Source organism: Neoarius graeffei, chromosome 8, assembly GCF_027579695.1.
Source record: "Neoarius graeffei isolate fNeoGra1 chromosome 8, fNeoGra1.pri, whole genome shotgun sequence".
NCBI classification, from domain to species: domain Eukaryota; kingdom Metazoa; phylum Chordata; class Actinopteri; order Siluriformes; family Ariidae; genus Neoarius; species Neoarius graeffei.
In genome coordinates, this window is record NC_083576.1 from 30,385,339 (window position 1) to 30,412,436 (window position 27,098).

At 39.8% G+C, this 27,098-nt stretch overlaps 1 protein-coding gene across 10 annotated transcripts in view; it reads right to left on the reverse strand.

Annotated features, from left to right (window-relative positions):
- Window positions 1-913: 913 nt before the first annotated feature.
- rnf145a (ring finger protein 145a) overlaps window positions 914-27,098 on the reverse strand; it is a 222,266-nt gene continuing 196,081 nt past the window's right edge. For 6 of the 10 annotated variants that reach the window (XM_060927561.1, XM_060927566.1, XM_060927562.1 and 3 more), the window contains 2 exons: window positions 20,868-21,224; window positions 914-3,427 (listed from right to left, as the gene is read on the reverse strand). In XM_060927561.1, coding sequence (XP_060783544.1) covers window positions 3,131-3,427; window positions 20,868-21,224 — 654 coding nt within the window. In that variant the 3' untranslated portion in view covers window positions 914-3,130. Of the gene's footprint in view, window positions 3,428-14,357; window positions 15,856-20,867; window positions 21,225-27,098 lie in introns of those variants that run through there. The other 4 variants (XR_009655215.1, XR_009655214.1, XR_009655213.1 and 1 more) reach the window with 4 other exon arrangements.

Below are 27,098 nucleotides of genomic sequence, written 5' to 3' on the forward strand. Positions count from 1 at the left end.
AATTTAAGGTATCACGAGCACCGTTTTTGCCATCCAAACTGGTCCTATTGCAAGAGGATAGTGATGACCACAGCAGTGTTTTTTTTATAGTTTTCCTGGTTAAATAAGATTTGGTTCAGGTGATCACCTAATCAGTACCTCATTAAGTAAGAGGTGTGCTTGTGTTGCAATTCCAGCACAGACACTGGAATGAAATATTTGCCTTACATAGAGATGCTGATTTAAGAAAAAATTGAAGTGGTCTCTTAATTTTTTTTTCCCCCCCCAGAGCTGTATTTGGTGCTATGTGGTGAGCAAAAGCTGACTGGTGGGGAGGTGGGTCTGAGTGTGTATACAAAAATTGATGAGACAATACGACTATTTCTGTGGATTAGTCAAATTCAGATTAATATAATTTCAATCAGAGTAATGCTGTTCAATGTACATCTGAAGTGTAAACAAAATTTCCCCTCATCATGTCCAGAATATTCCATCTTCTACAGATGAGCTCAAGCACCAAAACAGTTTTCTGCATGTGTTGGCTGTTTAAAAAAAAAAAAAAAAAAAAAACAGCTTGTGACAAAAAAAGGATTTAAAGTTCTGTTTTATAAACAAACAAACAAACAAACAAACAAACAAATAAACACCCCCCCCCCAATTTAAGCATTAACTCCATTTGATTTTGGCATCAGCTGCCAAATTTTTGTTACATTTTCACCAAGGATTTTTTAAAAGTTATAATAGAGTAGTTCACCATTCGAAGACAGAATGCACCTCCTTGTGTCTGCGCATATATATATATATATATATATATATATATATATATATATATATATAAATAATTTGCTCACACGTGGCTTATAGTATCCACAAGGTGTTGCTGCAATTTCAAAACGCTTAAGAGATGCATAATGATGGCTGACCAAGAAAAAGGTTTCAGATGATAGGTTTTGATTTATTCTCACATTCATTGTCAAACCTCAGGCATATTTTATGAAGCTCAGTTGCAATCCAAACAGCAGTCAGCTTGCTCAGAACATCATTTCACATATTCATGTAGTGACATAGCAACAAAGAGAACAATCAGAATGATGCAAGGACCAGGCTCTTCATTCTCAGTTAAAGTGGCAAAATATGTCCGAAACATTCTTTTAAAAAATCCCCCCGTTTAAAAAAAAAATTCAATTCCTTTCCTTCCAAGTCATGTCCTTTTGAAGAAAGTCAAATTGCAAACTAATAAATAAAAGTGGCATTGCTTAGTTTGCTCATACATTGTTAAATGTATTCATGCTCACAAATGCAATAAATGCCAAATAATACTGATGAAAGGGAGTTTGTCATCACTGTCACCAGTTCACATCCATGGCCTTTAGCTTTTCCCACTTTGACCACACACTGAAGTCATTAAAGTGCTCATGAAAGCCTCAGCCACTTCACACAGCCTGGTGCTGTTTAATACTGTACTTTTGCATATCAAAACAGACAAAAAGTGTTTTACAAAGACATTTACATCATCATGTACGAACATATCTAGAACTTGTTTCAATGCACATACACACCAAAATATTTGGTACCTGACAAGACAACTTTGGAGCATTGCTTTTGTGTTACATTAGTGCAAATGCAGTGGCATACAAATACATACACACTTGTTATAGAGAGGATATTACACGGTGATGCAAAGATATGAAGCTTGTCTTTGGGTGGTGAACATGTTCGCTGCACTCACTCATGAAACATGTTCACCACTCGAAGATAAACTTTATATCTTCACACCACTGTGTAATATTCTTTTTATTATATGGACACATCCACAAAAAAAAATACATAAGTTAATCAAAAGAATTTTAATTTTTAACTGGTTCGCCATTTTGACAACGTGTCTCAAGTCAGTGGGAAAACATTAGAAGTGACATCGATATCCTAACGAGTGAAGATATTGGAAAATATGTTACTCAGGTCGGGGATGTAGTTCGCATGAAAAATACAAGTGGCGCATTTCCCAGTAAAATGCTCATGTCATTCTCATATATATATATATATATATATATATATATATATATATATATATATATAAAAAATGTGTGTGTGTGTGTATATTATATATACACACTTTAATTTCCTATCCACATTCACTGGATATGAGCAACTGCGTGCTCTGATTGGCTACCCTACTACTAGGCTATCCGCTTATATACCATGAGTAGAGAAACAAAATGGCAGAGTGTGTTGCTGAACCACCCAAGGACGAAATAACTTCTCAAAAATAACAGCCCCCCCCCCAAAAAAAGCAACAAAATATGGAATAAAAGTACTTGATGGTAAGAATGCAGCTTATTTTTCAAGAATTCTTATAGCATTTTTCACAAATTGGTACTGTCATTTCGCCGGTTTGTTTACATTGTAAGCGGAAATTATTTTGTCAGACATTTTGTATAAAAGTTTTAATTTATCGAATTTGCAAAAACTAAAAATGCTCCGTTTCATAAAATTCAGTGAATGTGGATATAATAAAACACTTATTCCACCCAATCTCGTCGTACATGGCTCATCAGCTCATGTACAACTTGATTTCATGGAATAACTGTTTTAAAAAATAATAATAAAAATTATATATATATATATATATATATATATATATATATATATATATATATACACACACACACACACACACAAAGAATACCATATGGCTACTGCTATTTATGGATGCTAAAAACGTGCTAGTGAATATGTATTGGGTGCACCAATGCACTGTCTAAGGGACACATGGTCACATTCAGGTTGGTAAGGTCTAGAAACTGTAGTCCTTGGATTGACAGTAGTTGTTCAGGTTTATAAGCTGATGTTTTTAAGTATTTGGGGTTAGGTGTTCAAGCATTCCTATTAGCAAAATGCCACTGCAGTAAACAGAAATGAAAGTTATAAAAGCAGCAACAGGCTTACAGATAAGTACAAAGGACATAATATGGAGCATTTGATTGTAAGAATGTCTGTTGGGCACAGGTCCTAAAGCTACCACATTACTAAATGCTGCTACCCACCAAATTCCATATTCAGAAATATCCCCCTCCTTTGGCCAGCATTTACACAATATGACATCAGAGGGGTGTGGCTCATTTTTGGTTGGAGAGCCTGGCAAGAGCAGCCATTAACCTGTGAAAGAGGACAGAGGAAGCTCAGTCTCAGCAGGAGTGTTGGCCTCCACTTTCCCTTCCTCACCATTTTCCACTTCAGCTGAGGTCGAGGCAGGCATGGGTGCCTCTGGCTGGGCCTCCTGGATAGTGACATCAGGTTGTGGCAGCACATCCAAACCTGCCTCCCGCTGTGCTGAACTCTTTAGCTGGCTGTGGCACAGAGGGCAGGCCTCCTGAACATACAGCCACTTCTTCAAACAGCCAGCATGGAAGAAGTGATTACATGGTGTGATGACAGCTGAAGTCATGTCCTAAAGGAAAAAGAGAAAAGTCAAAGTCATGGATTATTATTCCTTCAGCAACTACTGAGCTTAGTAGGATAAACAATAACAGTCATGACAGAGCATTGCAGAGCAACAGTTACAGTGGATAGAAAGTCTACACACCCCATTAAAATTGCAGGATTTTGTGATGTAAACAATGAAACCAAGATGAATGTCAGATCTTTTTCCACTTTAATGTGATTTAGCAACCAACAGAAAATGAAGTAAAAACTAAAAAAAAAAGGCATCCCTTGGTCAGAAAAATTCTAACAATTCTTGTAAAATGGCACCCTGCTCATCGACTTGGGCCTCCAAGCATGTTTGAAAAAGATGGATGAATGAATAAATAAAACGAAAAACAAAACCCGAGGCACTGCTGCATTAAGTATAAAAAGCCTTCATCACATACTGACTACATACCTACATGTTCTAACTACAGTCTTCATCCTGTCAAACAGCCAGAGGTGCACAAATTTAACAGGTACAGTAAAGAGAAAGGTGAGAGCAGTCACATGACTAGGTCCCCACCACTCAAGAGGTACAAAATAAGAGTCTATGCTTTTAACTCCCACCCACACACACCTTTAAGCATTAGTTTCTTGTTTGTGGTGAGAAAGCATGGGCACATGAGTATTTTTTGAAAAATCATCAATTCTCTGTACAGTGTTTTGCAATTATTATCTGAGTATATATCATTAGGGTAACTTCTTATTGTACTCTTACCTATTGTTCTCTGTATAACTGATCATGTGATTTAAATCCTCCCCCCCCAAACAAAAACCCATGGACTCTTATTTTGTTCCTCTCAAGTACTCACAAGGTGAGTATATCCAGAGGACACTCAGATGGAACCATACACTGCATGTATCTTATATATGGCCTATGGATAGAACCCAATCTATTTTTGAAGTGCATCAGACCACCTGCACATACCAAAAAAGTATCAACCAGAAATAAAAAAACAAAAAACTTTAATATCATTGTATAGTCGTTTGTAGACCATCTACAGTGAACAATTAAGTTTAACAATCCAGTTAAGTTACTAAATTTAATTATAGTAATTATCAAGAGTAAAGCATAGTAGTTCTAGCATCTAAAGTTACATGCTCAACTCATCAGCCACAACTGTTCATTTCTGCAGTTATCTAAACAGCCAATCATACAGTATAAAAACTCGTTGAGACAGCTCAAACGCTTCAGTTAATGTTCACATCGTACATTAAAATAGAGAAAGATGTGATCTCAGTGACTTTGACCATGGTGGTTGGTGCCAGACAGGCTGGTTTCAGAACACACACACACACACACACACATATATGAAATAATCCTGACTATGTTTGAGTAACAGTGAAATGAGCAGGCATGGGGAACACATTTACTTACTTATTTAGTTTATTATTTGCTCATTCTTTCATGTGAACGTTTATTCATTTAATTTAATTAATTATTATTTTTTTTAAACAAAAAGCTTGGAATTATTAAAAAAAAAACAACAAAAAAAACACCCCTGCCCAAAAATGTAAAATAAATTAATTTATTAATTACCACATTATATATGTAATGCTTAAATGACAATATAATATTTTAACATTTTAAACACTATTTCATTGTTTTTTGGTAAAAAATGAATGCCATGTGACCTCATCAGCTGGATTTAGCAGCTACTAATGCCTATATCGGGGACACGCATTGCAAAGAAGCTCTTTGTCCTCTTGCTCTTTAGACCCTTTCTGACGAGGGAGTTTGGGAAAACCATGTACAGAGACAACGTTCGTTACTGAAGAGAGTGTCTCAACTCTCTCTTTAGCCTTCAAGGGCAACGTTATTGGGAAACCTACCCCAGAACAGCAGGCAAAATCGTAAAACAGCGAAACGGGCAATAGGTCGAGCAAGGCACAAACAAGCTATCGTCGACTAGGCAGAATCAAAGACGAGAAACAGGAAATCAGGGATCAGGAAACCAAAGAAGGAAATAAGGCTTGGTAATGTGTCAATAATGCAACTCAATACTTCGCAAAATAAGTGTTTTCACAGTTTTTATATAGTGGCACTGATTGCACCTTAATCCTGTGCAGGTGCGAGTCACTGACGGCGCATGTGTGAGAGTCCGCTTGGCACGCGCGTGCTGTCTGGAGCGTGCCTGAGAGTGTATCTGATGCACACGCCAAGGTGCACAGATGTGACATTCTTGCACTAAATTAGTACAAGATATAATATTAATGTAGATATAAATTAGGGCTGTCGAAGTTAACGCGATAATGCGTTAACGCGATCCCAATTTATCGCGATTAAAAAAAATAGTGCCGTTAACGCAAATTTTAATTTGGCCCTGCGAGTCACCCGTAGTTCCTGTTGAGGCTTGTCGCGCGCTGCTTCAATAAGAGTAAGTGTGAGTGATGGAGAAAGGTCTGTTAAACGGGAAGTTTCATTTCAAAAGTAGAGTGTAATTGAGCATAGACATATAAACATAGACGCCGCCTTCTGCGTAGAATCATACGTCATCCTCGCCGCCATATTGGATGTGACAAAGTGGAGATTCTTCAACCGTCTCTGGTATAGCGTCTAGACAGTAGCCGAGAATAAAGATGCCTCATTCATGTGCTGCGTTTAACTGTACCAACAGGTTTACCGTCCAAACGAGATCACATGGGATTACCTTTCACAGGTGAGACTGGAAAAATACTTTTCATTGTATTTGGTCATTATAACGTAATTTTACGAACAGATTTTCCTGACTTTGTGGCTAATATGAAGTCTCGCGCATAATAGCCGCTCGGTGAAACCTGTCTCCAAACAACGAAGTATTTCCTTCGTAACTACGCTGATAACACTTTGTGTTTTTGTCAAACATTGGAGCTTTGTATTCATTCTGAAGGTTTATTGTTATTAATATTGAATAAAAAGTAACTGGGATACATCATTATTAATTATCATTCAAATTTTAGGTAAATTATTTTAATTTGCATCTTATACGGATTTTATAAGGGAAATACGGATTTTGGAGGTTGGTTATACAGGTTTGATTGACCAAAGGTTGACATGTATGTTTATAACCATCACATTAAAAGTTATATATGTTGTTTTGATACCTGTTTGTTTCACAAATATATACGTGTGTCTCTTAATGGGTGTCTTAAAAGGCATCGGGTTAAATATTATTGTAGAAAGGGGCTTTATGAAGTTCAGTCCATTTACTTGCATTGGTTTACGGGGAAGATTTGCCACATCCAATATGGCGGACACTCTGACGTATCCCAGCACTGGGGCCACCAGCTCAATGCGGCGTCTACGTTTATATGTCTATGGTGATTGAGTTGGTTTTGGTATGCACTTATACTTTTGCAAAGTGAGATTTCAGTATGCTGTAGCACTGTGATATGACACTAAATGTCTTTATTGAAGTCCAACTGCAATTTATTTTTGTTTGCACAGCACTGTGAAGTCCTATAGGCTGTGACTGAATACAACTCCAGCACAATTGAAGTTTTATTTCATTTTTATTTTCTTTTGTCACACGTCTGAACTGAGACACAGTAGTATGTGACTACATGTTTTATATTTGAGACTACAGCTCCCTAATCCATCACAAAATCCAATTTTGTGTTTTGTATGTTCAGTACTAATGTGAGTGAATAAACTCCCTTACCATTTTCTCTTGTCCCAGCAGTTTATAACAAGTACTTTTAGCATAAAATGTGTTCACCATTTTAATTGTAACATTTCACTTTAAAAGCCTTATTCATTTACATAGATTTTAAAAAATGCGATTAATCGCGATTAACTATATGAAATTCTGAGATTAATCGCGATTAATTTTTTTAATCGTTTGACAGCCCTAATATAAATATATCTTATGCCAAATTATTATGGCATGTTACGAAAAATAAAGAAAAAATCTGAGTCCTCGTCTCCAATTTACAAGTCCGAATGCAGTTAATGCACGAGTCCAAGTCATCAGTGCTCAAGTCGAGTCACGAGTCCTTAAAATCAGGGCACGAGTCAGACTCGAATCAGAGTCCTGGACTTGTGTACTACAAGCCTGATGTAATTCCACTGGAAGCCATACATGTCCACACCATAAGATGATGCGATATACTTCAAATCATCATCAATTCCTTCCTTTCTCCATATACTTCTCTTCCCACCCTTTTGGTACAAGCTGACTGTTGTCATCAGCCCTTGGGATGCTATTCCAGAACTGTTCAGGTTTTTTTTTTTTAATGTTTTTGGCAAGCTCTAATCTGGTTCTCTCATTTTAGAGGCTTACCAGTAGTTTATATCTTGCTATAAACCTTCTGTATTTACTTGAGTGAAGTCTCCACTGCTGACTGAGAAATGCCTATCTCCTGGAGGGTGTTCTTGATCTATCCAACAGTTTTGAAGGGTTTTTCCTCCATCAGGAAAAGAAGAATTCTTCTGTCACCTGCCACAATTGTTTTTCATAGTCTTTCATCCCTTTCGCGGTTTCTGATTTCACCAGTGCATACTTTAAATTTTAATAACTTACTAAATAAATTATTTGGCCACACCTCATGTCACATCATAATCTCTCCGATGGGTTTGTCTGGATTTTTTCAACCTAATGATGACTTGCTTCACTGGCAGTGACCACCCTTTGGACTTCCTATTGCCCAATTGCTTTCGGTGCCTTAAAAAAAAAGGGGGGGGGGAGGGGAACCACATATAGAAAAGTGCTAGAATTCCTACACCAACTGGCACAAAGTCACTTGGCACTCTCCATTGCATAAGGTGCATTCTCACTGCTCATTTTGCACTACCTGTTTGTCCTTTTGACTTGCACTGGTTTATGTTTGTCAGGGGTTGTCAGGGGTTCAGGGGTTGAAATAACTGCTGGCCCGAAGCCAGCAGCTTTTTGGAAGGGCCAGCAGAAATTTTAAGTTGCCAGTCTATCTGGCCAATTGTTTTTTTTTTTATTGTGCAGGTACATGAAGCACCTTGATATAAATTTTTTGTGTATATACAGTGTTCAGCGTAAATGAGTACACCCCCTTTGAAAAGTAACATTTTAAACAATATCTCAATGAACACAATTTCCAAAATGTTGACAAGACAAAGTTTAATATAACATCTGTTTAACTTATAACGTGAAAGTAAGGTTAATAATATAACTTGGATTACACATTTTTTCAGTTTTTCTCAAATTAGGGTGGTGAAAAATGAGTACATCCCACAACAAAAACTACTACATCTAGTACTTTGTATGGCCTCCATGATTTTTAATGACCGCACCAAGTCTTCTAGGCATGGAATGAACAAGTTGGCGACATTTTGCAATATCAATCTTTTTCCATTCTTCAACAATGACCTCTTTTAGTGACTGGATGCTGGATGGAGAGTGATGCTCAACTTGTCTTCAGAATTCCCTAAAGAAAATAATTTCTTTACACCACAAAGGTGAAGGCTACAAGAAGATCAGCAAAGCTTTACTTATCAGTCAGAATACTGTAGCAAAAGTGGTACAAAAATTTAAGAAAGATGGAACTGCAACCATCTCACAGAGACGTCCAGGTCGTCCACAGAAGTTAACACCTCGACAGGAGCGTCTTCTGATGAGAAGGGTTGAAGAAAATCGGCATGCAAGTTCACTGCAGTTATCTAAAGTAGAAGAAAGCCAAACTGGGGTGACTATTTCCCGTGACACAATACGGCGTACACTGCAGAGGAATGGCATGCATGGATGCCGTCCACGAAAGAAGCCTCTCCTAAAGCCCAGGCACAAAAAAGCCCACCTAGAGTTTGCCAGGGCCCATGCTGACAAAGATGAAGACTACTGGGACTCTATACTCTGGAGTGATGAGACCAAGATAAATGTTTTTGGAACTGATGGCTTCAAAACCGTATGGTGCATGGTGCCTACAGTGAAACATGGTGGTGGCAGCATCCTTATGTGGGGCTGCATGAGTGCTGCTGGTGTTGGGGAGTTGCATTTCATTGATGGCATCATGAATTCAGATGTATTGCTCTATACTGAAAGAGAAGATCCTACCATCACTCCGTGCCCTTGGTCGTTGTGCACTTTTCCAACATGACTAAACACACATCTAAGGCCACTGTTGGATTTCTGAAGAAGAACAGGGTGAAAGTGATTCAGTGGCCAAGTATGTCTCCTGATCTGAACCCAGTCAAACACCTATGGGGAATTCTGAAGAGACAAGTTGAGCATCACTCTCCATCCAGTCACTAAAAACTTCACATTGTTGAAGAATGGAAAAAGCTTGATGTTGCAAAATGTCGCCAACTTGTTCATTCCATGCCTAGAAGACTTGGTGCTGTCATTAAAAATCATGGAGGCCATACAAAGTACTAGATGTCGTAGCTTTTGTTGTGGGGTATACTCATTTTTACACCACCCTAATTTGAGTAAAACTGAAAAAATATGTAATCTAAGTTATATTATTAACCTTACTTTCATGTTATAAGTTAAATGTTATATTAAACTTTGTCTTGTCAACATTTTGGAAATTGTGTTCATTGAGATATTGTTTAAAATGTTACTTTTCAAAGGGGGTGTACTCATTTACACTGAGCACTGTAGATGACATTATAGATGTACATCAACTACATTTATGAATGAGATTGCAAGAGAGCCAATCATGTTGAACATATTTATTACCATGCTTGGTGCATTTCATTTCCCGTTTTTGTCATCTCACCCATGATTGGTAGCCATGTATACTGCAAAATCACTATGAAGCTGTTAGCGACCATTTATTTATTTAACCCCCCCCTTTCTGGAGGAAAGGTAGACACAGTGCTGGAGGAAGTTTCTGGAGAGAAGGTAGTGTTGCGTGAATGGGCGATGGACTGATATAAGTGTGGGAAGAGGTTATTTGAAAGCAAGCTGGCAAACAGTTCCAAAACGTGAAGCAAAGAGCATAGCCATGGACAGGGAAAGATCAGGCGAGGCACAAACAGGACACACGAGGCAAGGCAAAACATGTTCATGAAAGCAAAGTTGAAACCAGAGTAGCAAAACAGTAATCAACGATTGGTAATGTCAAATACAAGGAAGAGATCGTATACTTGGCAAAGTTTGTGTGTGAGGATAGTCCGTATATGTACGAGCTGTGATTATGCTCCGATTAGGTGCATGGCAATTAGTCCTAATGAGCCCGAGCGCAGAACTGCACACGAATTTCAGTCTGAAGAGCACTGCTGCATGCTCAGAGCACCAACGCGCATGGACGGGACAGGTAGACACACATCAGGAAGGGCATCCAGTGTTTAAAAAACAGAACATTACCAATGATTTCAGACAAGTTATCACAATTACGTGCAGTCTCTACATGATGTGGCTAAAATATGTTATAATATATTCTACTCAGCTAGTTCATTTAAACTCTATGATGTGATTTAAGTACTGTAAATCTACCGATTCTCTGGATCAGCAGAAATGGCTGAAGTGCACTTGGGCAAGGCACCTAACCCCCAACTGCTCCCCAGGTTGCTCTGGGTATGTTGTATGTCGCTCTGGATAGGAGCGTCTGCTAAATGCTGCTAATGTTATGTACTAATTCTAGTGTCCTTAAGTTTGAAGACTTTTGGAAAAGTTGCGAAACTTGCCTCATTAAAAAAAAAAAACCAACCCCCCACAGAATGGTGAAAAGCTGACGGGGGCCTTTCTGTGTCAAGTTTGCATGTTTTCCCCATGTCTGCATGGGTTTCCTCCCACTGTTCAAAAGCCATGCAGATCAGGAAAAATTACCCAGCCACTGGGGTTACACAAGCCAGGGCATACTTAGTGCCGGTCCCATGTCCAAATAGATTGGTGAGGGTTGCATCAGGAAGGGCATCTGGCGTTTAAATAAATAAATAAATAAATACTGTAGTTTATGTGATCTCCAAATTCTTTGCAAGTTTATATTTACAAAATGTTATTCTTAAATTGTTGCATGATTTGCCCACACAATCTGAGTGGTGAACCCCTCTCCGTCTTTACTTTTGAGAGACTCAGGACCTCTGGAATGCTGTATTTATACCCAATTATGTTACTGACCTGGTGTCAATTAATTTAATTAGTTGCAAGATGTTCCACCAGGTTAATTTATTTAAACACACACCATTACACTTTTCCACTCTTTTTTTTTTTTAAATATGTTGCTGGCATTAAATTCAAGGTAAGGCTTTATTTTTCAAAGAACAAAATTTCTCAGTTTCAACATGAGATATGTTGTCTTGATACTATTACAGGGATTAAAGCAAAAAAAAATCCTGAGCCTGAACTTTGTCAACACAGGCAAGAAACTAATATATATATATGTGTGTGTGTGTGTGTGTGTGTGTGTGTGCACGTGTTTTGGATTGTGTGTTTATTTTCAAGCCATACCAGGGGGTTTGTGGGGGCATGGGATCAGAGATTGCATGAATGGAAAATTAAATTTGACTTTTGAAAATCCAATACCAAAAACGGCCAGAAGATGGCAAAAGTGCATCTACTATATCTACCACCTGTATGTACCACATTTCTTTTGATATCCAGTTTTGGTGCTCAGCGTTGTCCTTAACAAGTAATAAATTAACCTACAGTCACAAGGTGAACTGTTACAAAGGTAGATGAAATTCAGTATGGCATTTAGAGAGCATTAAAAGTTTTAATAATTGAAATAATTTAACAATTTCACCATTTCAATAACTTTGAACATCAGTAGTAGAATGGCAAATTAAATACACAAATGTTATTTAAACCAATAGAACGTCGACCAGGGGTTGAGCAAGGGTGAATGACAGGTCGTGTTCTGCGAGGAAAGCACACACCCTTATTTTTAATTCGCACACTCGGTCAGTTATTGATGTTGGCACTGCAGCTGTTGCCGTAGCTCCCGGCAAGCGTGTGGTGTGTGGGACCGCACGGACAGCAGCTTGATGGCCAAGGTCTAATTCGTGTGTACGTAGCACCTTTTTGCCACTGGATCCGTAAATTATCTTCCTGGAACATAGCGTGCAGTAGCAAGCGCCTGGTATGCCCAACTTCTTGCACCAATTTCTAAATGGCTTGCCATCTCGCCCAGTCTCCTCCAGCCATGCCCAGCGCCATTTATTTTTAACACCTTTCTCTAGGGTCGTCACATCTGCCCCAGAGTTCACGAACTGCATTTTGCCCACGCCACCATGCAATTCCGTTTTCTCTCTCTCCCTCGCCCTTCTCTCCAACACAAAAGTTCATTTATTTTATTTTTTTTTTACTTTTTACCCTCTCTCCGTTGAATGGAGCCGTAACGGCGCGAGGTGACTTTCCGTGTCGATCTTCAGCACTGCACCGCATCGAAGCAAGGAAGAAATGAGAGGAGGGGGTAAAGGCTTTCCTTAGACCCGCCCCATTCTTCTTCTGATTGGCTAATACTGTCAGTTTCAGAGCGCTCCTTTACTACCATTGGCTGACAAACACAAGAGGGATTTCGACGGTCATTTTTTTTTTTTTTAATTGCCGTCAATATATTTTCGATTTATTATTTTTTTAAATCCACGGGCAATCACTACAAACCGGAAATCCGGCATGGTGCCGGAGAACTTTAATCCCTGCTATTATCAATTACACAGTGTTTCCATGATTTGCAAAATCACATTGTTTTTATTTACGTTTTACACAGCGTCCCAACTTTTTTTTGGAAACGGTTGTAATTTCAACTCCAAGATACTGTGGTAGATAGCGAAAATAATTTTGTTAATGTCCAAATATTTACAGACCTGATTGTATCAATTTCTGAGTTTGCACCATGTATATTGTAGCATGTTTTTTTTTAAATATAATGTAGCACGTTTTGTTCAAGGGATTCAGTTTCACCAGCCCCAGCAAATAAAGCACTACTTAACTGCTGAAGATTCATGTAGAGCTGATCCAGGTCAGATGTTTGTCCCCTTTGCACAATTCTCAGCCTAACATTTCTTAGTTTTGGTCACTAGATGGGGACATTTCATGTTTTTCTGTTTCTTTTTCCTCACAACTTTGTGTTCACCTGTTCTGCCTATTTAAACCTGTTTTGTTTCTCGTCCCTTGCTCAGTTTTGGGGTTCCTAGCCTTTTATGTTTAAAAGATTTGTTAAAATTACCTGCCTTTTTATGTGTTAACCTTTTCCTTGAATTTCTCTCTTGCTCTTTTTGTACTTGTCACTTGATTTTCTTGGATTTTGGTGGACGTTTGTTTTTCATTTGTTCTCTGAAAACGTATGTTCATGCCCACCTCAATTAATTAAGGATTTTTCCATTTTGTTCAATCACAAAACAAACCTGTTTTTGTTTATTGACTTTATCATCAAGTAAAATCCAAGTTTACTTGGCCTGATCTACAGGTCACTCAAATTTTTTTGTACAATATTATTTTTCGAATGAACTTTGTTTCCTGCATAAGAAACGCACGTTACATTTAACCACAATGACCCTGACCAAGACTGAGCATTTACCAAAGACGAACAAATAATAATGCCTTTCTGCTTACCCATCAACACCAATAAGATGCTAGACAAATGTTATGGAAATATAAAAAAAATGCATTCCTTGCTAAGCCAAAGCCTCCATTGTCAAATTCAGACCATGACAATTCCTCTTATTCCAACCTATAAAACTGTTTTTAAGAGTCACAAACCACAGACAAAGTCTATTTTTGTATGGTCACAAGACAATATAGAAACACTTAAGGGATCCTTTCTCTGTACATGTTGGGACATTGTACATGTTGGGACATTTTCCATGACCTGGGTATTGATGAGGCTGCTGAAACTATTACAGACTATATTAAATTCTGTGTGGACTGTGTAGTCACTAAAACTTAAATCACAGTATATCCCAATAATAAGCCTTAAATAACTAAGGAGATTAAACCTCTCGATTACGTTCATTATGTCTTATATTAGATATGGTTAGTTTTTTTTTTTATCAGACATCTAGTTTTAGGTTTATTTACCTGACATGTTTCGACGTACGTAACTGTCGTCTTCCTCAGAGTGTCACCGGATGTTGTTGGTGACGCATCTTGTCAGCTGATGTTTCCGAAGGCAACATCAACAGGTTTTCATATCACACGACGTCATATCTCTTTTCACCAGAACACCCACGGAAGCCACCATACAGGTAGTGCAAGACAGATTAAAAACAGACAGGACGCTCAGGAAACGCACAAACCTCACAGTACAAGACATCACTCAACTCCTTCAATTCATCGCCACATCCACATACTTTCAGTTTAGGAATACAATATGCAGACAAAAGGAAGGTTTTGCCATGGGAGACCCACTATCGGCCATCATGTGCGGCTTTTTCATGGAAGACCTGGAGCAGAAAGCACTCACTACAATACCGGCAGAATACAGACCAACACTCTGGAAACGTTACGTGGATGATATACTGGGAAAAAGTGAAGACGGAATACACTCAACAACTCACCAACCATCTCAACACCATAGACAATACTGGCAACATAAAATTCACACATGAAGAGGAAACGGAGCAGTCAATAGCATTTTTGGACCTAAAAATACAACACACAGAGAATGGGGACATCAAAATAAAAGTACACAGAAAACCCACACACACCGACCAATATTTAAACTGGACTTCCGAACACCCCATAATGTACAAATTATCAGTAGTCAGAACATTACATGAACGCGCAACAATAATCACAGATCCACAGGACAAAGAACAGGAGGAACAACACATACAACACACACTGAAGGCATGTCAATATCCACAGTGGGCAATATCCAAAGGGGAAGAACAGGTCAAGAACAACAAAACACAGAAGAAAGAGAAAAAACAAAGCAAAAAACAAGAACACAGGGGAGTAGTAACATTGTCATACATCAGAGGAATAACGGAACGCATCCAAAGAGTAATGAGGAAACACAACATCAACACACCTGTTAAACCACACACAACACTCCGTCAGATCCTGGTTCATCCCAAAGACAGAATACATCCGGAAAACAAATGCAACACCATATATGAGATTCCATGCCAATCATGCAATAAAACCTACATCGGAGAGACAGGGAGGAGCTTCACCACAAGGAAAAATGAACATAAGAAAGAGTGTGAAAAGGAGACAGCTACAAGACAAACCCGAACAATAAAAGGCACAACAGGAAAATTACAAGTCAGCCATAACAGACCACTGCAAAAGAGAAAATCACATTATGGACTGGGGGAATGCCAGAGTCATCTGCACAGAAGATAACAAACATCAGCGCTGGATCAGGGAGGCCATGGAGATCCGAAAGCGAAGCCCGAGGACCATCAACCGGGATGAGGGAACATACATGCTCTCCCATACCTGGAGTGCCATCTTGCAGGGGACGAACGGACAGCAGAAGACGTGACCAACCTGTCAAACCAGACAGGAAGGTCACACCTTCGGAAACATCAGCTGATAAGATGCGTCACCAACAACATCCGGTGACACTCTGAGGAAGACGACAGTTACGTACGTCGAAACATGTCAGGTAAACAAACCTAAAACTAGATGTCTGATCAAAAAGAAAAAAACTAACCATAAGGAGACTAAAGATCATATTAATCGTAAGAAATTGGCTTTTAGAGCTAACGATAGAGTGGGATTAAAAGTAGTACAGAAAGAGCTTAATCAAATGTTGACAGATGCACGTACAAAACAAAGATATTATTGAACAGAGTTTTACTTCTATGAATACTAAAAAGTTATGGGACTCTATGAACACTGCCACCAATATGACTACCTGTACCAAGCATCTCATAACTAGTAATGAGGTAGAAATGGCAAATGACCTTGATTTTTTTCTTAGGTTTGATAAGCAAGACTTTTCTCTAGAATGCAGTAATGCATTACAAACAATTAAAACTGTTGACCCTTGCTTAAGGCTGGTAGTCGGCCCCCTCAAAATTCAGTCATTGTTTAGTCTGGTGTGTAAAAGGAAATCTACAGGCCCTGATGGCATCTCAGCTAAAGACTTTTGCAGAAGAGCTTACTCTAGCCTGGTGCCCCATTTTTCAGCAGTCAGTAGATTTACATGTAGTCCCAGCCCTTTGGAAAAAATCTACTATTATTCCCATCCCAAAGAAACCCTGCCCTAAAGAAAACAATGATTATAGACCAGTGGCACTAACTTCAATTGTTATGAAATGTTTTGAAAAATATATGGTGTCACTGCTGCAAAAGGAGGTCACCTCTGTTCTAGACCTGCTTCAATTTGCCTATAGGCAAGGGAGAGGCACAGATGATGCTATTGCTGGCATTACTCATTTTGCTCTTAAACATCTACAGAATCCTGTGGCCTATGCACGTATCTTATTTATTGATTTTAGTTCTGCTTTTAATTCACTGCAACTCCACATACTGATGAACAAAATGAATCCTATGAATATAAGCCCTTTCATCATTAGATGGTTCCATTCTTTAACTAACAGACTTCAGAATGTAAGAATTAACACCACATTCTCAGACACCAAGTCTGTTAGCACAGGTGCACCTCAAGGTTGTGTCAGCTCACCAGTGCTTTTTACACTGTACACAAATCACTGCTCTCACAGCCATCCTGATAATTTTATCTTTAAATTTTCTGACACTGCAATCCTGAGCCTGCTGTACCAGGACATGGAGCATACTTTAAGGAGGTGCAATCTTTTGTTAAGTGGTGTGATGAAAATCACCTCACTATTAATGTTAGGAAAACAGAGGAAATGGTGTTGGATCCTAAGTTAATAGGGGACCATGCTCCACTTTGTATCCATGGTGTAAAAATCAGCCAAGTGAATTCATACAGGTATCTTGGTATCCACCTTGATAACCTTTTCAGTTGGCAAGTCCATGTTGACCACCTGTGTTCTCGCCTGCAGCAAAGATTGTACTTCTTGCACAGGCTCAGGGTGCTTGGTGTAACCCAAAAAGTAATGTTTTTATTTTATCAGTCTATCCTGGAAAGCATTCTTGGGTATGGTAACGTCTCAGTCCATTTGAAATCAAGAATTGCCCGTCTGTTACAGACAGCAATGAAAGTGATAGGGAGGTCTAAAAAGCTGCCTCTGCAGGCCATCTATGAGCAGTCTGTGCTTAGACATGCACAGAGAATTTTGTCTGATGAGTCCCATGTCCTCCACTCTGAATATGAACTTCTACCATCAGGCAAATGCTATAGAGTCCCCTACTACAGGCTTAACCGCTTCAAAAACTCATTTTTGCCAACTTCAGTCAGTGTTTTGAATGCTTCTAAGGCCAAAGGTGTTGTGCAATAGGGCTAAGGATGGTTCATCATGGTGGTTTTTGGTTGTGTATTTATACTCATGGTTCTGTGTGCGTGGGTGCATGTGTTGTATGTTTTTATGTTTACCTGCAGGTGTGTGTCTGTACATGTCTGTATGTGTATTGATATTTATTAGTGTGTATTTGTATATTGTCCTTAGTGTCTGTATGTATATTGTATTTATTAGTGTGTCTGTATATGTTATAGGACTGTGCGATGTCCCCTTAATTGGCATCGACGATGTTTACAGTGCCAACATCGTGATGGACGATCATATCGTGGGCGGGGGGAGGGGGATTTTAATACCACATTATTAAATAGCTATATTATTATTATTATTATTATTATTATTATTATTAAAATCATTAGATACTCATCCGAGGCTTTGGCACGTAAAGAAAAAAAAGCGCTAGGTGATGTGGAATATTTGGCCTTGATAACGGATATGTGGTCCAGCTGCAACATGATGCCCTACATGTCAGCTACCGTACATTATGTGGACCGAGAGTGGGCAATGCAGTCCAAATGCCTGCAGACGAGTTTCATGCCAGAGACACATTCAGTGGACAATTTAGAAGACGCACTGCGCGAGACACTTGCCGAATGGAAAATAGAGGAGAAAAAGATCGCCTGTATAACAACGGGGCGAATATTGTCACAGCCATCAGGCAATTGAGATGCCGTGGTTAAGTTGTTTTGGGCACAATTTGAACCTGGCCATAACCAATTCGCTTGCGCAACAGAGGGCCAGTACAGACCGAGTGTTTGGAGTTTGCCGAGCAGTCAATACTGCGTTTGCGCACAGCTGGCTTCGGAGAAATGAGCTGCGCAAAGCGCAGGTGGAAATGAACCTCCCCGAGCACTCACTGATCACGGTAAGATATTAATCTGCTCTAGCAATGAAAGACTAGTATTCAAACTATGAGAAGAAACTACACTTAAGCTATTACTCATTGTTTATTTACACCATATCAATTGAACATGCGTTTCGGCCTTTAGTGCGCACTTGAACGCGCTAATTTTTCCAATTTATTAGTGTTTGAATTATTGCACCAGCTTTTAAAATCATGATTTAATATTGTTTTTTGGGTTTTTTTTTTACTGTCTTTACATTTGTCAGAATCACCTTCATTCTTCCCTTTGGTTTGACATTATGGCTTAGAGTGGACCATTTTGTGTCTGAAAGTAGGCCTATTTACCAGATTAAAGTTATTTGACTTCTGCCGAAGTCTGCGCTTCACTGCCGTTTGGGGTGCAATATTTCCCGACTGAAGTCGTTAATAGTGGCTATTTGTTTGAACAACATGACAAATTTTACATTAAAAGTATAGTGTAGGCTAAAAAATGAAGTCAAAATTTATTATTAGTAGTATACTCTATTTGTGTAACCACATGTTATGTTCACTAGCACGTCCCTGCACCATAGCCTACGTGAACAAGCGGTAATAGGATATTACTTTATAATGATTTATATAATTATCTATTTATAATTATATGTTATATATTAAACAAAACTAACAAAAAACTAACTTTTTAGGTTAAATAGGCCCAGATGATACCGTATATGCATGATTATGACAGGAGGGGGCGTGGTATCACGATGGTGGCTCTCCATCGTGATGGACGACCACCATCGTCGATGGACGATGGCATCGTCTATCGGCACAGCCCTAATATGTTAGTATGTGTATTGTTCATTTATTTATTCTCCATGTAAGCAGCAATGAAGTCCAAGACGAATTTACCTTTGGGGACAATAAAGTGCATCTTATCTTATCCACACAAGCGTAAAAACATGCCCATGACTTTTTGTTTGGTTTTTGCAGGATCCCAGTTCTGATACACATCACTGTGCCGTACTGCTCATTAGAAAAATGTTTCTGGCCAGTGACATCAAGATGATTGTGTGAGGACTGTGCTTGATCAATGGTGTACAGCAGGGTTTCCCAAAGTGTGGTGCACGCACCCCTGGGGGTGCGCGAGCTGCCACTAGGGGGTGTGCAAGATAAAAAAATGTAATGGCGATTTTTAACTCTTCTTCTACGCCGTAACGGTTCTGCAGTAGTTTGTGGCTTCATTCATTCATTCATTCGCGATGCTCAACTGGTTGAAATCGGCAAAACTAAATGCGCCACCACAAATCAGGGATGAAGGAGGAGAAACCCCAACAGATAGGGAGGAATCGGGGGCAATTGGTGAGGAGGAGAGAAGAGAGGGAGACGGGATTGCAGTGGATGTGGGAGAAGAAATGCGGAGTGCAGGCAAAGAGACGGAGGAAAGGAGATTGCAGCAGGGTAAACGACGTGAAGATGAAAATCAGACAGGGAAAAAAAGAAGGAAATACGATGACAATTATCTGGGTCTGGGCTTCACTTGGATCGGCGACACACACTGTCCCAAACCACAGTGTGTAGTGTGCAGTGAAGTGCTAGCGAACAGCTGCCTGAAGCCCTCTTATCTGCGTCGCCACCTTCACACAAAGCATGCACACGCAAGTCAAAAACCACTTACATTTTTCAGAAATAAATTGGAGGAGTTACAAAACGGCCAAAAACAAATAGAGTTTCATTCATGTGGCTCTACAAAAGATGCATTAAGAGCGTCATATTTGGTCAGCTACAGAATAGCGAAGAAGGGGCTGCCTCACACACTTCCTGAAGACGTGTGTTTGGCAAACGATGTTTGTTATCATTTTAGCACGATTAAAGATGCTGCCTTTATAAGAAAGCGTGTGTTTTTTGAAACTGGGGAAGTGGGGGTGCGTCAACCTGGTTGGAGTATAGAAGGGGGTGCGCGGCCAAAAAAGTTTGGGAACCGCTGGTGTACAGTATTTCTAGCATCACCCAATATGACTGTTCAGCATGATGAGCAAGTTGGCAAGAGTAGTCAAATTCACCACAATATGTAGTTACAATACAGGTCACTTGTCAAATAAAGACCAACAAATTTGTGAGACTGCATTCTAGACTGTACTGCACTGCATGGTAAAATACACCATAAGACTGACAAAACATGGCATATTCAGGAGGAGGAAACAATGCTTTGGTCATGCCTTCACTAAACAAGTACCGTATTAAGTTTCTATTTTAATTGCATCTAGATCAATTCAGTTATCTTTCATAAGGCACCTAAAACATAATTTTTCCCAATACCATAATATTTCAGATATGAATTACTGACATAATTTCACACACTCTTACCTGATAGCAGATGGAGCAGATGTCATTGTGTTGCTGCAGCTGCTGTTCAGAGGCTGTAGGCAGGCTCTTGATCTTGTTGACGGCATCGCGGCGGAGTAAAAAGCTCTGCCAACCCAGCTGTGCTCGCAGCCACACGTTGTAGTAGGAGTGTACAAGGACGATGGTGGAGCCCATCACAGTCCATTCACCAAACACTGTCTCACAAACGCCGTATGCTACTACACACAGAGCCACCACAAACTCCAGCATCCGGTAGGTGCCATTCACGCAATAGATCACGTCATCCATGTTCTCCATTGGCACCTTGCGCAACTCCTCCACCATGAAGAGCACATAGATCAGCAATGTGCCCAACACCTTGGGAAACAAAAAGGAGAACAGATGGGAAGAGAGATTTAGAAACAAACTCCAAGTGTAATGTTGTGTACACTAAAGGAAATGCTGGCATTTATATCTGATCAATTGCACTTCCTCAAATTTAGGGCAGGATCATAGGGTGTTTATTAATCAAACATTAAATTGATTTAAAACTCCCTCATGACCAAGCTTAGATTTGAGATAGATAGTTGATTGTAAAAATGTGCATACACTGTATTACACTTACGCATGTAATCTGTCATGCCAAGTTCACAATACTGAACTGCAAGTTAAAATAAAGGTCATATTACAAACCCGATTCCAAAAAAAAAAAAAAACCCGTTAACTCAAGATTTTTTTTAGGTTCCTTAAACTACAACCCTGATTCCAAAAAAGTAGAGATGTGTAAAACAAATGAAATGAAAACAGAATGCAATGATTTGCAAATCCTTTCCAAACTATATCCAATTTAATGCAATAGAAAGACAAGATACTAAATGTTCAAACTGATAAACTTTGTTTTTTTGTAAATATACACTCATTCCTAATTTGATGCCTGCAACTTGTTCCAAAAAGGTTGGGACAGGGTCAATAAAAGACGGGGAGGGGGACACACACACCCACCCACACACACACCCCCGTTTGGAACATTCTACAAGTTAACTGGTAATTAGAAAGGCTCAGTCAGTCATTCACAAGAAAGGATGGCTTGAGGTTTACCACTTTGTGAAAAACTGCATGTACAAATAGTCCAACAGTTTAAGAACAATGTTTCTCAAAGTACAATTGCTAGGATTTAGGGATTTCACTAACGACAATCCATATCATCATCAAAAGATTCAGAGAATCCAGAGAAAACTTTGCATGAAGGGGCAAAGCTGAAAACAAACACTGAATGTCCGTGACCTTTGACCCTTCAGGTGATGATCATGGAGTCTCACGTCAAAGGCGACGCATGAGTACCCTGTGACATCTAGTGAAGAGTCCTCTTGTGGGAAAGCAATCCTTTCCTGGAATGGCAAACTTTGCTGCAAGTGCTGCAGGTATAGACCTTGTGCATGTGATGTCATGGTCACGTGATTATCTGTTTACACTGCCATATTGGGGATCACGCTTTCGCAAGTTTGTAAGTGATACCCGCTGTCGCGATGTCGTCTTCTGAAGTCTGCCTCTCGACTTATGCTGAATCCCTAGATGTCACAGCAAAAAAAAAAAATCGTTATAGAGATAAGATTGCTGTCTTAGGGGTCGACCCATATATCATTAGTAAGAGTGAAACCAAATCTGCACTTGATTGTTCAAGTAATGAGCTGCCAGACGTAAGTTACCCCGATGTATATCACTATCTAATCAACTTGTAAACTATTTCCTTTTGAGTATGGCACAGCTTTAGTGTTTCTAATATTAATTTTCAACTATTTAAATCAAATTTTGAGTAATTATATTTCATGTAATTGGATCATGAAATATAAAGCGAGTGTTTGTTTGGTTCCCAGTCAACACGTTTAACGGCAGCAATCCACTTCTTCCTCCGCTCTTGATCAGCAGGGAACCGGTAAAACGATAAACCCTTTGTGCTTTTTCTGTTAGAGCACCCTATTGCCACACAACAAGCCATTCTGACTGAAAATGTTAATCACTCTCCAAAAATGTCTGCGTGTGAAGTGAGCTGCGGCTTGATACCCAATATGGCGGATAAACAAACTTGACCTCTGACCTATGACGTAGGTGCACAAGGTCTATGTACAGCACTAGCATCTAGACAGGTGCTAGCACTGGCTTTCCTCCTGGCCCTTTTCTCATTAAGCCGCCTTGTCCTCTTTGTTTTGAATGCGTCAATACCCTTTTGGCATGTTTGCCGCCACTTCATACAATCGTAAGCGTTAGCATCCCAGGAGTCAGTATCGATGCTGCATGCCTTGAGATTATGTTTCAGTGTATCTTTATAACAGAGTCTTGGCCTTCCAATTGGTCTTGTTCTTTAATTGGGAATAAAACACAGCTTTGGGTATCCTGGTATCCTCCATTTTAACTAGGTGGCCTACCCAACACAACTGTGCCTTAATGATCTGACATTCCACGCTGGAGACACCACAGCGCTTGAGAACTTCAACATTAGAAACCTCGTCGTGCCATTTAATAGCACATATAGATCTCAGGCAGCACTGTTGAAATTGCTCCAGAAGCTGAATGTGGTGGCGGTAGGTTGTCCAGGTCTCACAGCCATATAGGAGCATAGTGAGAACTACTGTTTTCTACACATTGATCTTAGTTTGAAGCCGAGCACCATGTTCATCCCACAATCTGTCTCAGTGCACCAAATGAGCTACTACTTTTAGCCAGGCGCTGTGTGATTTCATCATCTAGAGTTGCTGAGCTTGATCTGATACTACCCAGATGGCAGAATTTCTTCGCTGACTTTAGATTGATTGTGACCACAGGGTTTACATGAGAGTCACCAGGAGCTGGCTGAAGCATGACCTTTGTCTTCTTAAGACTAATTGTCAGGCCAAATCTTTCTGATGCACGAGCAAACCTAGTTGTAATCAGCTAGATGTCCTCCAGGGTCTGGGCCACTAGAGCACAGTCATCTGCAAAAAGCAGGTCCCTAATCAGCATTGACGGTCTTTGTGCGACCCTGAAGATGTCTTAAGTTGAACAACCCACCATCATACCAAAACTGTATATAAACCCCTTTGTCTAAATCTCGGAATGCATCCAGTAGCATAAGAGAAAACACAATAGAGAACGGGGTTGGAGCCAGAACACAACCTTGTTTTGTTCCATTGGTGACAGGAAATGGGTCAGATGACTCTCCACATTCCTGAACTCTAGCCAGCATCCCCCTCATGAAAGGACTTTATAATCACCACAAACCTATCTGGGCAGCCAAGTTTCTGTAGGATTATCCAAAGGCCGTCATGGTTGATGGTATCGAATGCTTTAGTCAGATCAATGAACACCATGTAAGAGAGTCATGTTTTGTTCATGGCTTTTTTCCTGGATCTGCCTCATAGTAAATAGGTTTGCGGTCCCTCTGCCCTGCCTGAACCCACACTGGGATTCTGGATATATAGAGTCAACCAGGTGTTCAAATCAACCTATTAAGTAGAACCCGTGCCAGTATTTTCCCTGCGATGGAAAGAAGAGATATGCCTCTATGGTTGTCTCAGATGTTACGGCTGCCCTTTCGCTTGTATAAATGGCATCCATAGAGGCATCCTTGAAGTCTTGAGGAACTGCTCTCTTCTCCCATAACAGCGCAAATAGTTGGGTGAGTTTGCTCCACACAAGTACCACCATTTTTGTACATCTCAGCAAGAATACCATCCACACCAGGAGACTTCCCAGAAGAGGTCTGTTTGATGGCTCTCATTATTTCCTCCAGTGATGGAGGTACATCAAGCTCCTCTAGGATCTCCAGCTGGGGTATTGCGTCTAGTGCTTCTTTAGACATTGACAATGGATGGTTGAGAAGACTATTGAAATGCTCAGCCAAGTGGCTTAAAATTGCTAACTTTTCAGTGAGTAGTGTCATCCCATCTGATGAAAGGATAGGTGCACTACCACTGGATTTTGGGCCATAAACAGCCCTAAGGCCCTTGTTATGTTTGTCAGCAGCTTCCTGAAGCTCTCTAGCCTTGTTGTCCCACCTTTGACCCTTTATGACGCGTCTAGGAACACTTTGGAAAACTATTGTCTTTCATCTGGCGCAGTCTTTTTGGACAGCATGTTTTGTATTGAGGTATAGTGACCTCTTTTCAGCGGATGTTTTGTTGGAGATGTGGTCTTTGTGTGCGCTGTGTAATTTTTCTAGTAATTCCTAGATGTCCTGGTCACTTTCATTAAGTCAACCCTGATGCTTGCATTTAACAAAGCCCAGAGCGTCAGCACTAGCAGAGTAGGTGGCATCTCTAAATTGTTTCCACACTCCTTCTACATCCATTCCCTGGATGTCATTTGGTAGGCCTGTATTTTGGACATTTACCTTAAAGGACATACACAGAACCATGGCCTCATTTTTGTTTATAAATGCCTGGAGACCTCAAGAATGGCACAGGAATAGTTTTAAGCATTAGCAATAAATCTAATATAGTAATTTTTACGATTAAAGTGATTCATATAGGTGGCGGTCTGAGTGAATGATCTTGACGTCCGTAACCTCACAGCAGGAAGTCTATCAGTCTCCTCGCCATTTCCACTATACTAGAACAGAGCTGACTGCAACTCTGATCCTCATTTTGAGCTAATTTATTGCCATGCCATGTAGATGTGTTGCTGGTCAGTGCAGCAACACGAAAGAAGGTGGATTTACGTTGCATTCATGGCCCAAGAGTGTTCAAACTGCAAAGATTTGGATGCGTTTTGAGAGTAGTTCACGGGCACATTGGGCACCTACGAAGTGGTTTCTCCTCTGCTCTGCACATTTTACTGAAGACTCGTACGAAACCTCTGATCTGTTGGAGTGTTGGCTATAAGCCTATATTGAAAGAGGGTGCAGTACCAATAATTAAATAAAACTACAAGAAAAGGAAAATATTTATTTTAAAAAAGGAAACCAAGTTCAGTTGCACCAGTTCTCCCAGAGTGTGAGCCGAGGGTTGCTGGTAAAACCCGGGACGGAATGGGATGTGACATATTATCGCTCGGCCAGTGACCTCCCCGCGGTTGTTGCTAAAACCGGTGACGTACTGTCCCGGGTTTTAGTAATTGCCTGAGCCGCGCAGTAATGGTGGAGTACTCAGTATGGAGAAAATGGAGAATGAGTGGACCAGCTGTCTGATTTCTAAACTGGATATTGCTGCCATCTCACCCTTACATGGAAGAAGGGAATGAACGGAGAACTGAACGAACAGCTGAAAGTCAGATCGTTTCAAAACAACTGGCCACAAGATCAGCCTTCAAGAAGTGAGAACACAGACGGGTAAGCTCCGACTCTCATTTGGATACAAAACAACAAAAACACCACATTGTTTACCTGCATTTAGATCAATACATGTAACTTGTATTGTGTGTTTAAGTTACCGGTATAAGATTATTTAATTTGCTTCAGAATGTGATTGAGTCCATCTGATTATTTAATTAGCCTTTTACATTTTATCAGTGAAAATGCATGCATGTACATGTATGTTGCTTAAGTTATAACACCTATCCTGTTTTAATGGGTGTCAACCCACAATCAATGAAGTCAAATCAATCTTAGTTGAGCAAGTCGGTAACAGTATTTCTGACTTTCACCATAAATGTTTATTTATATGACTTTGGTCTATAGCTGTCAAAAGCCTTGGCCTTAAAACTGGTTACCGCTGTGATGTCACACACTCGGCTGGCTGGCTCAGCAGGGCAGCTCAAATGCCAACTTTACAGTCGATTTTACCTCTCAAAAATCTATTAATTTTATTCCCATTTATGCAGCATACAAGAGTCAAGGATGGAGATACTATCCACTCAAATGTATTTAAAAATAAAGGTTCTGTGCATCTCCTTTAAGCTTTTCTTGAATGGATGCTTTGGAGATACAGTACTTGAGATGTTTATCCTGGATGGTGGTTTATTCCTCCTGGTCTACTTCTTTGGAATTATCTGAAGGGACATTCTGCTCCTGACCAACCTGTGGTCGGGCCAGCACTCAGCACCACACATGGCTCGTGTAAGCATGACATCGCAGACATCTCTTTACATGCCTGATGACATAATCCAGTACGTCACTGCTTAGAGCAAGGGTGCATCCAGGTCGTTTTGTACTTATTAGGCTGTTGGAAGAAAGGTGTTAGAGATAGCCAAGCTGTGTTCACTGCATTTTCCAAGAAGAAGCTGACCATTTGAATTAATCTTCCCTATTCCATATTTACCAATCACATTCTTCCAAACATC